The sequence below is a fragment of the Notothenia rossii genome (genome assembly GCF_949606895.1).
Source record: "Notothenia rossii genome assembly, chromosome: 6".
NCBI classification, from domain to species: Eukaryota; Metazoa; Chordata; class Actinopteri; order Perciformes; family Nototheniidae; genus Notothenia; species Notothenia rossii.
The window spans coordinates 74,368,459-74,382,348 of NC_136909.1; the positions used below are offsets into that span (position 1 = coordinate 74,368,459).

Genomic DNA, 13,890 nt, shown 5'->3' on the forward strand with positions numbered 1-13,890 from the left:
AGCGTTGGGACGTGTAAAATGATACACGATGTGTCATTGCTCCCCTAACCCCATCTTCAGCTCGTCGCTCATTGGAGCTCTGTGTTTTGCTGTTCGTGCATGATTCAACCCCCAGGAGGAAACATTGCTCACCCACTTTTTCTGTGACTCAACCATGTGCTGAACTCCCAAAGAAGAGCAACTTTTTCATGTTCTTGATTAATATTCCACTCAGGGTAACGGAGGATAATTAACTTAATCTCCCAGCATATAGCTAGACATTTCATTAATCACGGTTAGATTTATGAAATAGATCAAAGCCAGACATTGGATGTAGATCACAGGGATGAAAAAATGAAAAAAAGTTCTGTAAGTTGGATGTTTGTTACCCTCGATGCTCTCCTCACTACAGTATCTCAGTGATGCAATAGCTGTCCTCTCTTTTTTTGTACTGTTTTCATACTCTGAACATGTTTGGGTTCAGATCTCAGAAAGCTGTTAATATTAAACAGTCATGAATTTACACAGTCAACATTTCCAAAAAGCAAGTGGACATGTTTCAGGTTTGTTATACCAGTTAGAGAAAATGACGGTATACATGCATTTCCAATACATAGAGAATATTACTTCCAGGGCCTGATTCACTAATTAGGATTCAAATTATTTCTCAGTAAAATTATTGTAGTAACTTAATTGAGGATTATTTGATTTGTTATACAATGTGATCCAGCCTCAATATTAGGTATTTATTAAATACTTTACTTAAAGGGTACCTATCATGCAAAACGCACTTTGTGATGTCTTTTATACATAAATATGTGTCCCCGGTGCGTCGGGGAACTCACGCAGCGTCAGAAAATAAAACCCTCTCTCTTTTCCTCAGTACCCAAATCTTTTAAAAACAGGAGTACAACGAGTGGATACAGATTCACTGCCGATCTGACGTCAAATCGGCAGCGGACCCACAGAAAATTGCTATCAGAAACAATGCCTGACGTGTTTTGGACGTAATCTCGTCTTTCTGTACATTAGCAAGCCTCGCTAACACTGAGAGCTAACCTGTACTGTAGAGCACATGTGTTGAAAAAGCAGGAAATAAAAAAAGGAACTCACCTTGTGATAAACCCACAAGAGAAAAAGCATTTGAGCTCCATATTATTTCAGAAATAATCTTTGATGTGGGTTAGAACTGGATGGCGTTTTATCACAACCAAATTTAACTTTTTTCCGGTAGAATTCTGATCAGGCATTAGCTCCGCCTCCTCTTTTTTTTTTTTTCAAGCTAAGGACCCAAAATCCGCATTTCTCTAACAGGGTTGCAAAAGAGGGGTCTGAGCAGTAGGCCTATGAGGCATGGCTACAATGGGTGAACTGTTTGGTATTTTAAGCAAAAAACTTCACAGACATGTTTTGTATGACCCTACAATATATTTTTCCAATATAGCATAATAGGTCCACTTTAAGATATCTTTATATTTTAGTTTACATTTTGTGTTATCTCTGTGGTGCATACAGTAAACAGATGTGCCTTTAGTTCAGTTAACAAAAAATAATTGCCAGAGAGCTTGGAGTCATGTGATGTCAGGAAGATGACATATTTTATGTTTTACTTTGTAAAAACAAACCAATATTATTTTAAAGAGCCACTCAAACCTTGCACAGATTGCCATCACTAGAGCCATGCAACTAGTGTGACTTAAAACAGACAGGAAAATATGAGATAGGAATTGAATGGTTTCAGGCTTTACAGTGCAGCAACACCACATTAATTTAGACATCCACTGGCCTCACACTTATCCAGGTTTAACCCCAGGGCCCACATCAAACAAATGTTGTTGAAACTCAAGAGATTAATCACTTTTAACTGGGAGATCACTCACAATCACTTCATAGCGTGCAGTTGCTTTATGTTCCCCCGTCTTGAGGTCTTTCAGAGTGGGTGTCAGGGAGAGAGGTAAGAGGTGTTTTCACGGCAAGAGAGAGTGCACCCAGAGGTGAGAAATTAGTCGTTTATTGGATGGCATCTGACATCGGAAAGATATTATAAGATGAAGTCACTTGTTAACACTGGCAAAAGCTGCCACACTGGTGGCATAACCACACAGGGGCATTCACAGGGAGACACACTCTCACTCACTCACACACACACACACACACACACACACACACACACACACACACACACACACACACACACACACACACACACACACACACACACGCGCGCATGCCACTCAAGAAATCGCTCAAGGTAACACGAATATACACACGTCAAACAAATTAGCAGGACCAACCGTCCATGGGAGCGTGTTTGTGTATGTAAATTGTGAACTCTGCAGGTATGGTATGGCTGCCCGGTGCCACCACATGTGGCTGTTGAACACGTGCCAGATCGTAAACACTCCCTGCCTGGTACCCAACCACAGATGTCATTTAAATCAGCCTTCAGTCGGGCTGAAAAAATAAATCCTGGAGGTCCATACCTGTGTGATTACATTCTCTAATTATAGTTTGGAGCAGTAACTCTGAGATGACTAAACGAGACGGGCCCTCTGGGTGTTGTGAATGTAATTATATCCTGACAATTAATAGGCCCGTTCCTCAGAGAAGAGTTTGTTACATGGTGACGTACCGGACCTTTTCTAGTTTTGCCGGGGAAGCCTTTGAATTATGACATAATTACAAGGGAAAACATGATATACAAGGATGATAATTATCCCCAAGTACAGTAACCGTAAGTGGCATTGCTTTTTATGATACAAGTTCATATCAAGGGAAAGGTTTATATATCTCCTCTAAGGGCTTGCTACACCGTGTTGTGTTAATCATTAGCTGCTCGATCAAAAGAGGACCTTTCAGGAGTGCAGCATGTTAATGCAGCTGAAGAAGTGTTTTCTTATTCAGGGGAGGCTTGAGCTGCAGTAATAGTGCAGGGTGTGCACACACGAGCAAAGAAACATAGATCTTAGTGGCAAGGGGGGGGGGGGGGGGGGGGGGGGGGGTTGAGGATAAGGAAAAGGCCCACAGGCCATGCTTCAAACAGTGGCTACTTAATTAACACCCACTAAGCACATTTGCAAAGAACATGCCCTCCTTTTTAACAATCTATTACTAATCTTTAAATCATCCATAATTAATAAAGCCCCCAGTAATGGTTTGAGGTTTGGCTAGAAAGTCTTGATTTGTTCAAAGTCAAGGTAAAGGAGGAAACAGTTAAAGGGAGATAATCCTCAAAGGAGGGTCATAAGAGGGGCTTCCTTACACATACAGTATGCTACATTTTTCTTCTTACCAAGCCGCATTAAAGGATAGGATTCTAAGTCTGTCCTTACATTCAGGAGCCAATATGGACACTGACATAGTTTCTCTTGTTCATACCAGCAATGAAAAAATCAACATAACACTATAAGTTTCCTGTTATGGGCATTATAACGTTTTTTTATTCTAATTTTAATTCTGATTCAAAATCACAAGATAGACAAGAGCCTGAAGTCTCCCTGAGTTAGACCAAATTAAGTATTTTTAGTATTTCATTTCCATTCTCTCTCCCATAAAACAACCCAAAGAAACATGCTGAAAAGATACAGTTTTGAGGCTTAATTTTGAGCTTCTCACTTACACCCATTGCTCCCAATCCACTTCCATCTCTCTCGCCCTGTCAGCTCACATCTGCCCTGGATTTTCAGGGCTTTTCATAGTTTCCACTTCCCCTGACATCCCTTGTGTGTGTGTGTGTGTGTGTGTGTGTGTGTGTGTGTGTGTGTGTGTGTGTGTGTGTGTGTGTGTGTGTGTGTGTGTGTGTGTGTGTGTGTGTGTGTGTGTGTGTGTGTGTGTGTGTGTGTGTGTGTGTGTGTGTGTGTGTGTGTGTGTGTGAGCATACTGAATGCAGCGTGTGTGACAGCGATGAAGACAGGCAGGTGGAGGGGAGGCCAAGGGTGGGCGTGGGCTGTTGACGTGCCAGTCAGTAATACTTTTCTTCAGGTTGAGGTGTGCTCACCGGGAGGGTGTGTTACTGCTGGAAAGCTCTGTAATGAACAGGAGGCTGGCTCTCTGCCTGATCAAATTCCAACGCAGCCTCATATCTATCTTGCCTTCCAAAAATGTTCAGCATACCAGTGGGTTTTATTGACTTGTCAGAGCAGACAGCCGAGTGCATGCTCTGCCTTGTAAGGTGAGCAGTTAACAGGTTTCTAAAGAAGGAATGTCTGTTGATGACTATTTATTTTTAATAGCATACTAATATGATATTAGCTTAAATTGACGAGTGGTTATTAGACCTACAACGTGTGCTATAGGACATTAAAATACAGACTTCAGAGTTTGGCTGTATTTATCAAAACCGGACTTAATCATTTTGGCATAAGTTCCTTTCAAATAAACTAGACCATAAGTCTCGACTGAGGCAACCTCAGTTTTGTGTCTCTCATATTACCATTAAACTTAATTCACAGAACTGAGCTATCAGTTTTCTGAAAAATACATACGGGTAATGTCATTAAACCGATATGGCTGTTCTGAAGATATTTCCAGAATCCTCCAAAACTCTCCAAACCACCTGAAAACATTCTCTCTGCTGGTTGTGCTGTATGGGTTTTTAACAAATTGTCAATTTTGGGGCTCAAATTATGGGCTTAATCTAACATTAACAAATTGATTGCTTGTGTTGCCCAAAGACACAGGACAGGTAATTATTTTACCATCTGCATAGAAGATATTGTAAAAACTGTTTTTCATTCAGTGGACATAAATTGTTTCATTTGGGAGTCTTTGAGGATATCGAAAAAATAAACCCTCAGGACAATATTAAGGCTTAAACAACCTCATCAACCATCTCTAGGTTATTATTTTTCACAGGTTTATGTCTGTACTCAAATGTAGTGGTAATACACAAGAGGCACACACTGAATGTGAGAATTTAAAACTCTACAAAACATCTTCCTTCCTGGAGGGGCTGTTCGTGGTATTTCCCACACTTCTGCAGGATGTTTGCAACAGTGTTACTGACTGGAAAAGCATGGCATGACTTTCACTGGTGAAACTGAGTCAGGCAAAAGGAGTCATGGTAAAGTGCCAGTGCTGACAGATGCTACTCCACTATCTGTCTCATAATGAGTTTATCCTCTCCCCCCTCTATCTTTCTACTCTTTCCTCTCAACCCCTGTCCTGCAAATACAGTTAACTGCATGACCATCCGCGATGAATGGCGGTTAACAGCTGCCACTTTTTTGATGGTTGCCTGTGAGAGCATGTAATTGCATTTGGCCCTGGGTGTACATGCACTCATTAAACCAGTGTCAGTGCCCATTACATTCCACAGCAGTGCAACTCAGGTACAGAATGCAAATCCCAGACACGAACACGTCTTTCTGTGAATGCTTTAGCGCTAAGGATGAGGGCACTGAACACTTCAATAAAATACAACAAGTAAAAAATGAATTGCATTGATTGTTTTTGGATTGAATTTACTTTTCCAAGTAGAAAACAAATGTTGTTTATTTCATTATATTGCTTAAAAATAGGGTACATGTTGTCAAATCAAAAATAGATAATAGCAAAACACAGCCAAATATGTAAGTATTATTAGTAAGAGGAAGTGTCTTGTTGGATAATTTAGCTGCTCCCAGTTGTCAGGGCTCAGAGAGGATAAGAGCTGCTGATCCATGCTGGGATCAGATGCAGAATTCCAAAAATGCCCATCTACTCGCCAAGATTCACCATTGGACCCCTTTTGCTTTGTTTCACCCATCTTATCTCTTTGCATTTATTTCTGCTATCTCTCCATAAAAACAATTATAAGACAATATATTTCAAATGAAGTTTATCTACGCACTTTAACCTGACGTGAAACAGGATGGTGGCTCTCTGAGCAGATCTTACAGTGCTGAGTTTGTGGTTGGTGTAATATAAACCAAAGATTCCTCAAAACCACAAAAATAGACCTAATGTCCTCAGTGGCTTTCAGGTCCTATATCCATCAGGTTTTGTGACACGTAATGTCATGCTGTGTCCATTGTTACTGTATGGCCGGGCCTCTCTGCTGTGTGAGACAAACCATCAGTCATGTAATGCCCAGGAAGGTGCAACTGTCTGCCTGAATTACATGATACTAATGTAGAGCCAAAGAAGACATGACATCTCATGTAAGAGACTCAGTAATGGAAACTAACTCCTGTTGCACTGCATGTTACTATTCACAATATGTAGTGTCTCATGAGGCAGAGGATCAACGATGAAGGTAATTCAAGCAAGAAAAGATGAGAGATGGTGTTATTTGTTTGGGCCCCACATGTCAACACTGCAGATGTACAACATACTGCAGGTGCAGCCTGACACCTAGTGGACAAACTGTGCAGGCACAAAGGCTGCGTGTGTGCACCATAGACTGCATGGATGCACACGACATCATCATCATCATCATCATCACCATCATCACCACGCCTAGATAAAGTGATTTTATGGACGAGAATCAGAAAATCTGTCTCTGCATAAAATTGCACAATTGTTCCATGCTCACTAACAAACAAATAAATGTTTATTTGTTTAAATAGATTACAGCAACAATGAGAGGTGTAATGATGTAATTGTCCAACAGATGGCAAAGTCTGTCCAGTTTGCAGTGTGACACAGGCCTCACCCTTGAACTAGGCCTCATTGTGGACAGTATTGACCACATTGTCTATGCATACACACCACACGGAGTAGTAAATTACTGAGCTGTAAACCAAAAAATAAGTTCAACAAGGATAAGTTGACGCATTCAAAAATAATATTTATTAAAATAGTTCCAGCCATAACTGAGCCACCATAAAAAAAAACTTAATCTGTCCCTAGCATGCATGATACAACATTTCTGTATCTGTACCGATCTGTACACGCCCTACAGTTAAATCAGAGGGACACTGTGCTTAACTGTTTTCTGGTGACTTGAATAATGAGCTATAAAGAGGAGACAAAGGGAGAGTGTGTGTGTGTAAGAGAGAGAGAGAGAGAGAGAGAGAGAGAGAGAGCGAGAGAGAGAGAGAGAGCGAGAGAGAGAGAGCGAGAGCGAGCTCCATCCTTCCTGTTGGGAGGTTTGAGATGCGCTGCGCAGACCTCGCTGTTCGCAACTCATCATCCTGGCCGACCCCCCTCCTCTCTTTCTCTCTCAAGTCTCTCTTTCCTCCCTTTTCTGTCTGCCACTAGCCTACCTGAGGGGAAGTGCACAAAGCCCATACGAATATCTGGCGTGCCGCCTTGGCCCTGCTAGCGCTATGCTGCGGTAAACAGGCCGCTGTTTGCGGTGTTTACAGGGGATGTAGAGAGGGGACCGAGGAGGCACCGCTCTCCCCGCCGGACCGTGTCTGCTCTGCCCGGCCTGCTGCACTGCTGAGCGGCCTGCGAAGCTCACACGATGTCGGCCAGAACGCCATTGCCCACGGTGAACGAGCGGGACACCGAGAACGTAAGTGCTGTTAACCGGGGACACCGGTGCGATACCGTCGGTGGGGTGGGAATAATGTGACCTGGCTAACTGGCTATTTTGGCGCACTGCTAGGTGCAGGGCTATGGCAGTGCTTGCAGAAGCTAGTGCTGCAGAGACACTCGACCAATGAGCACTATATTTATCTTAATTCTTTCTGAAGGGAACACAAACCACGAATAACCGAGCAGAAAGCTGCAGGTTTATTATGTCTGCCACAGTTCTTGTACACAATACAGCTAGCCTAAACAACGCACTGCGTCAGTGTGCTGTGCTTTAATGATACATGCGAAGCTTGAATGTTAGTGTTGAGAATTAAAACGTTGCCTGTTGAAAAAATGGTGTTGCTCCACGCGTGCAACTGGGGGTATTTTCTAGTCCACAACGTCAATATTTAGGGAGGGTGGGGGAGGATGTTGCCCTACTTTTCAATGGCAGCGCTTGGTAGCATCGCAATGTGACATCCATCACCTATTGGGCCTTGTTGTAACTGCACGCTGAAGATGAGGGAGGAAGAGGAGGAGGGAGCGTGGTATTATTCACAATTCTGCTTCCACGACACTGATACAGACATTTATTCACAGGCTAAATAAATGGCTGGAGATTTATCATGCATTGTGTGAAGGAATTTTTCTGAACGGCCATCCTGCAGCTCACTCTGACAAAGCACAGCAGAATAGCACACATCTTTTGAGATCAGTGCAAATGAGGGCTGTTGTGTGAATGCTGACAGACTCTGACATATCTAGATTTGTCTGATTTTCCTGGAAACAAGACTAGGCACACACTAAAGCCTCCTTATATTATTGTATTGTTTTACAAGCAGTGGAAACAGCTAGAGGCAGTCTTTTAAAGGTTATTCCCAGGTAATAAAAATAGGGCTCTATTTTGGATCTCCTTTTTTAGACTATCTGTATGAATCATCTTCAGGTGATATTGTAGATATTTAAATTGGGAAATGCAAGTTATAACATGAACTCTAATTATATCAACTATCTGTTAATTCTTTGCCAACATCCAGAAATACATGAGTGCTAATGTACTGTGTAATGCTGCTTTAGGTTTCATAGACATATACTGCTAGGCTGCTATTAAGTCCCTGCCTCCATAGCAGCAAGCCTGCCTCTGCTCGACTTCATCATGCAGCCCAAGGGCCCACTAGCAGCTGAACATCATTGCATAACAGCTTATTACTCAGAGAGACGAGTGTCTTTAAGTGCAGCAAATAGAAGAAGCTCTCTCCCGGCTTTCTTATTTTTATGTTTGTGTGTCTGCCCAGGTGTGGTTTATTCTGTTAGTGTACGGACTCCCATAAGTAATAACATAAGTGCTTAGGAGTTAATGGATATTTAAATGAAACAAACTTTGTGTGTTAATCAAGTGCTGCCTATCCAGATCAGCCTTTGTCAATTTTACAGATTTTGGAGCCAGTGTGAGTTTGTGTATGAACATGCATGAAGTATGAACTAGCCTCATAATAGGTCTGATTTAAAAGTTAAAGGAAAGATCTTAAGGCACTTTAATGTGGACATTTACTAGCTGCAAATGTAATAAAGACACTTCTAGCTACTCTGCCATGGAAACCTACAAGAGGATTTTGGTGCATTAGAAACGGGAATGCTGACTTTGACTGGCATCTAATCTAATCATTTCTCCTTGCCCTCTGCACACACACATACAGACACACACTGTGACACTGAGGGAGTGTTTGAATCCTGCAGCGTAGCTTTCCCTCCCTTCTGCTAGCTAAGGTGATGCTCACCCTGCAGGGTGTAGCGTTTCCCCTTTGAAACGGGAGCAGGGGAGCATGGGTAACCAGAGCAAGGCTTTATTCTCTGGCTGGGCGTGGTGCTCAGGAGCAGAGGATCATGGGATCTCTGACCTGGACTGACATCAGCAGCTGCCGTGGAGGAGAGGAGACACAGCAGCAGAGACTGTGCCAGCGCCGTCCTTATAGCAAGCTGTTCCGTATTCACCTTCACATGTCATTTCACAGGGACACTTGTTGGTAACAGGTTTGACCGTGGAGCTAGTAGTTAGTTATAACTCTTCACACTGAACATTTAGTAGGTCAATCTCAAAGTCGAAGTAGTTTCATTTCTTTTGGGGTTGAATCTTGTCCTTTGGCTGATCAAGTATTTTGAGGTTAAGGTGTCACAGAGAGAAGAAGGGAACCTGATTCTCCCCAACATAGTTTCCCTTTGTCTTGCATACATTGTACTACTGTGTGTTTTGCATGTAAATGTACAGTATATATATGCTCACACACCCATGCAAATGTCAAATAAAGGATCGCCGACTTGAATCTGGATCAAGGTTGAAGGGTTCATCTGTGTTTGAACAGCTAATATACCACCTTTGGCACACACATCATTCTCCACTGCAGCATGCTACTGCATGGTTATGTGTGCAGCAAATGTAGCAAGAGAACATGTCCTTTTTGGTATTTCTAAGTCTGTCACTGAGCCAGAAAGATTCAGTGACGTGTAGAAATGATATATGTACAAATCTCCAAAGTTGAAGTCATGGAATGAGAATGTTTCTGATCTCGACTTGTGTGACTTTCTCCTGCAGCACTCGTCGGTGGACGGCTTTGTTGAACCCCCAGTCCCGCCAACAAAATCTGCGAGTCGCCACAGTCTGCCGAGATGCCGCAACTCTTTTACCTCCACGGAGGAGCACCCCCATGTTGGCAATTACCGCCTCCTCAAGACTATTGGGAAGGGGAATTTCGCCAAGGTGAAACTAGCAAGACATGTCCTGACTGGACGAGAGGTGAGACAAGATTTCTTTTGTGCTTAATAAATCATTTAGGGATATCATTTTTGTCTGTATACAAAACATTGTTCATCCCAAAATCTACTGTCAGGCTCAGTCTTTTTTTGCTACACGCTAACTATTAGGACTTCGGCTTACCATTACTTTCGTTATTGGTTAATATCGATATTGTTTTCTCGATTAATCAATAGTAATAGTCAGAAAATTGTCAAAAGTGTCCAGCTCAACATCCAATAGCCCAAGTCGACCAACAGATTTTAAGATATTGGAATTACTAACAAGAAAGACTATGAAACCAAATCTGAGAACAAGTGCATTTTTGGCACTATTGTATTTCTGATAACAATGTAAGAAAGCTTATTGAAAAAGTGTTATTGAGGTCATCTCTTGTCTGCTTTCTCATTTGAGCTGCAGTTTTACACATTCACAAGGGAAACCAAAGTGTTAGAAAGATAAAGGTATATTTATTTTTCAGAGACAGTGTTTTTTTTATGATACGTATCTTCGATCCAAGTAAAAGTCAGTTTTTTGGCTTGCTCTGACTCTTAGGAGGAATGTATGATCTCTTGAAAATATATTGAAAATTATACTCCACCATGTTAGTTCCCCCATTCAGGTCAGGTCAAGTTCTCTCTCTTTCTGTCTCTCACACACACTCACACGGCCATACACTGATGACCTGTCAGAGTGATAGACATCCTGCTTTGGTGTGTCTGTAATTAAAGCTCCCGTTTCCCTAAGGAGAAAACAATGACCTGAGATCTGTTCTCTGTCTTTCACTCAGCAGGCCCAGACAGATCCACCTCAGATATCCTCTCATGTCTGTTTTTTACCCACCTGCTTCCTTAAACCACTGAGTTTAATTAATTTCTTGGTCGTATCAGAGTATGGAGAGCAGGAACATGTTCCCAGGTCAGATCAATGGCAGTTTAATCCATTCTGTGTCCTTTTAATGCTAATGTTAAACAGGCATATTGGGTATGCTACCCACTGTTTGCTGAGAAGGTCAGCCGCTGCTTTGTGTGCCTGAGTGCCCTTGCTGGCTCATCAGAATGCAAAGACATGGATCAGAGTGAGAGAACAGGTGGAAAGAACATAACGCACTAAAACCGATGTCTATCTGAGCTTTAGCCCAGGAAGCCTCTTAACAACAAACATTCTCTGGAAGCTAAAACTAAAATAAAAGTTTTTCCACTGTAGAAAAACCTCAAAAAGAGATCTGTGAAGACTGCGCAGCTGTCACTTCTAGGTGACAGTGTGGTCTATCTGCTGAAGAGTGACTACAGCATACACACACACACGCACGCACGGACGCACGCACACACACACTAACCCAGCTGCATCGAAACATTTGCCTGTACCATATGCCCTCATCTCCAACCCACTAGAGAGGAGTGATGATACATTATTATTCATCACTTGAATAAAAACAGTAATTCAAATTGTATTGTAAGGATATAACCTAGGTGCTGTTTACACGAGAAAGCAAACGGTTGTATCTGCTACTTTTCTCTTTTGTATAGCCCGTTCGTTCACACGAGGCCATAATTGAAACGCGGAAACGGACCCCGCAAACTATAACGGGTCCCAAGGTGGATAGATCTACAAACGGAACGCTCTGGGGGGCCAAACGGCTCAGTGTGTACGTCCTATACGATCATTTCCTGATAACGATGAAGCCATAGCCCCACCTCTCCCCACCTCTGCTGCTCACTGCTGTAGCATGGTCAGTAGCTACTGTCAGTAGCTACTGCTAGTGCTACTGCTACTGGCCATGCTACATATGTTAGTGCAACATCGACAGCTCCTCTACCACAACCTTCAGCAACAAGTGGACATGGAGAACTACATGAACTACATGTTGCTAAATCCACCACGGGGCATAAACAGAAGGGCAACCATGCTCGGGGTTCTTCTTCACTGCGGCTATTTTGTAGCAGAAGTACAGCGCCTCTTACAGGCCTGACATAATGTACTACAACGTCTCCAGCGCTTTCGAGCGGTCTCGTGTGAACGGAAGACTTTTTTTGTATCATATTCGGTTCGTTTGCGTTTGCGTGTAAATGGGGTCCTAGTCCTCATCTAATTTTATCAAATGTTTTAATTATTTATTGGAAAAAAATGTATGTTGCTACTTGATATTGCATACATTTGTCATAGCGTTTTGTAAATCAGTTTTAGAAAATAATATTTGTTTATTTGGGCGGCAGCTTGTGATTCGGAATGTACGCTTTTTTGCAAAATGAACAAACTCCTTTTTGTTTCTCAGATGTCATAAGATTCTGTATCAAGAATGGGATGGACAGACAACTCGGAAGCATACTTGCTAAGAAATACATTTGACTATAAAATAATAGTATGTACATAATAGACTTTGTGTATTCTCATTCTCTAGCAACAGCAAAGCCTTTGTCTTCTGTATGTATGAGATACATCCTTATTCCCTGCTGCACTAGTTCCTTTTAGCTCACAGAGATCATGACCCTGTGGTTGTGTAAAAAGAGCTCAGGGGGAAATAAATGTGTGTGAACACGAAAGCTCTTCAGCACAGAAGTGATGCGATATGACTAAGTTTCCCTTCCGTGTCCTCTGGTTGAATATTCACATATACGTGTTTACAATGCCCACGATCACACGTCCTGCATACGGTGAAGACCATATGGGCGATGTGTTTTGAACGCGCTGAATAATTAACAGTGATGTTCGTTTGCCCTTCTGTCACTGTCCGACTTAATTATTCACCCTTCAATCTAATGGACTGAAAACACACACTGACATGTGATCTGATGCCATCCGCTCGTTCATCAAATCAATCCAAAAATAAAAAGGGAAATATTGTTACAGCGTAGCGTAAAGGAAATTAACATCTTTGACTCACGCAAAGGGAATATTGTAAGGTTAACAGTCACACACGAGGACAGCTTCGACACCTGCAGGCTTACATGAAAACACACACATGTACACACATACACACACATGCAAACCTCCACCTGAGTTCTGTCCATGACCTGAGGAAGCACAGAGGACAGGATGGAGGTCTTTCTGTGCACCTGCCCACCTGAGACAGGCTGTAAATAGACCCCACATGTGTGTTGCTGCGTGTCTGTCTACACAAAGTGACCTCTCTGCAGTCTCTGCTCTCTTTTCACACTGCTAGACTCTATTTATTTCACAACTACCACACTGCTTTCTGTATGGAGTTGAGTTGAGTTTAAATGAAATGCACCTTGATTTGTAGGTCTTAGGGAAACCCTGTTTGGTCAGAATACCCTGCACTCTCTCTGTCGTGACTCAGTATTTGCTTCATCGGTAAGGGTTGGTTCCCTATAACAGCTTGGGATTAGAGCCAGAGTCTGCGTCCACTGAAGCATGCTATTAAACTCTCATAAGGCTGGAGTCACATTAATGCTGCTATGATATAATTTCTCCCCTTCCGCTCTACTTATGAGAGGTCAGTGCGTAAGAATCTTAGTGAACAGTTAAACATGCAGGACGACAAAAACAGAAAGAGCTAACTATACTCAAGTCTGGACTCTTGATAGTTTAACTATGTACTGTTTGAAAAATATATATAAAGCAGCAGTCAGTGTTGCAGTGGCTCCTGATTCAGCTTAGAAGAAAAATATCTATACATCCCTTCAAAGACTTGGTATTTGTTATCTTCCCAATGATAT

General features: G+C 42.2%; 1 protein-coding gene across 3 annotated transcripts in view; it reads left to right on the forward strand.

Annotated features, from left to right (window-relative positions):
* The first annotated feature begins 7,005 nt into the window (after positions 1-7,005).
* Positions 7,006-13,890, forward strand: part of LOC307042281 (serine/threonine-protein kinase MARK1-like) — a 32,354-nt gene continuing 25,469 nt past the window's right edge. The window contains exons 1-2 of one of the 3 annotated variants that reach the window (XM_079686083.1): positions 7,006-7,420; positions 10,013-10,213. In XM_079686083.1, coding sequence (XP_079542209.1) covers positions 7,370-7,420; positions 10,013-10,213 — 252 coding nt within the window. In that variant the 5' untranslated portion in view covers positions 7,006-7,369. The remainder of the gene's footprint in view (positions 7,421-10,012; positions 10,214-13,890) is intronic. The other 2 variants (XM_079686082.1, XM_079686084.1) reach the window with 2 other exon arrangements.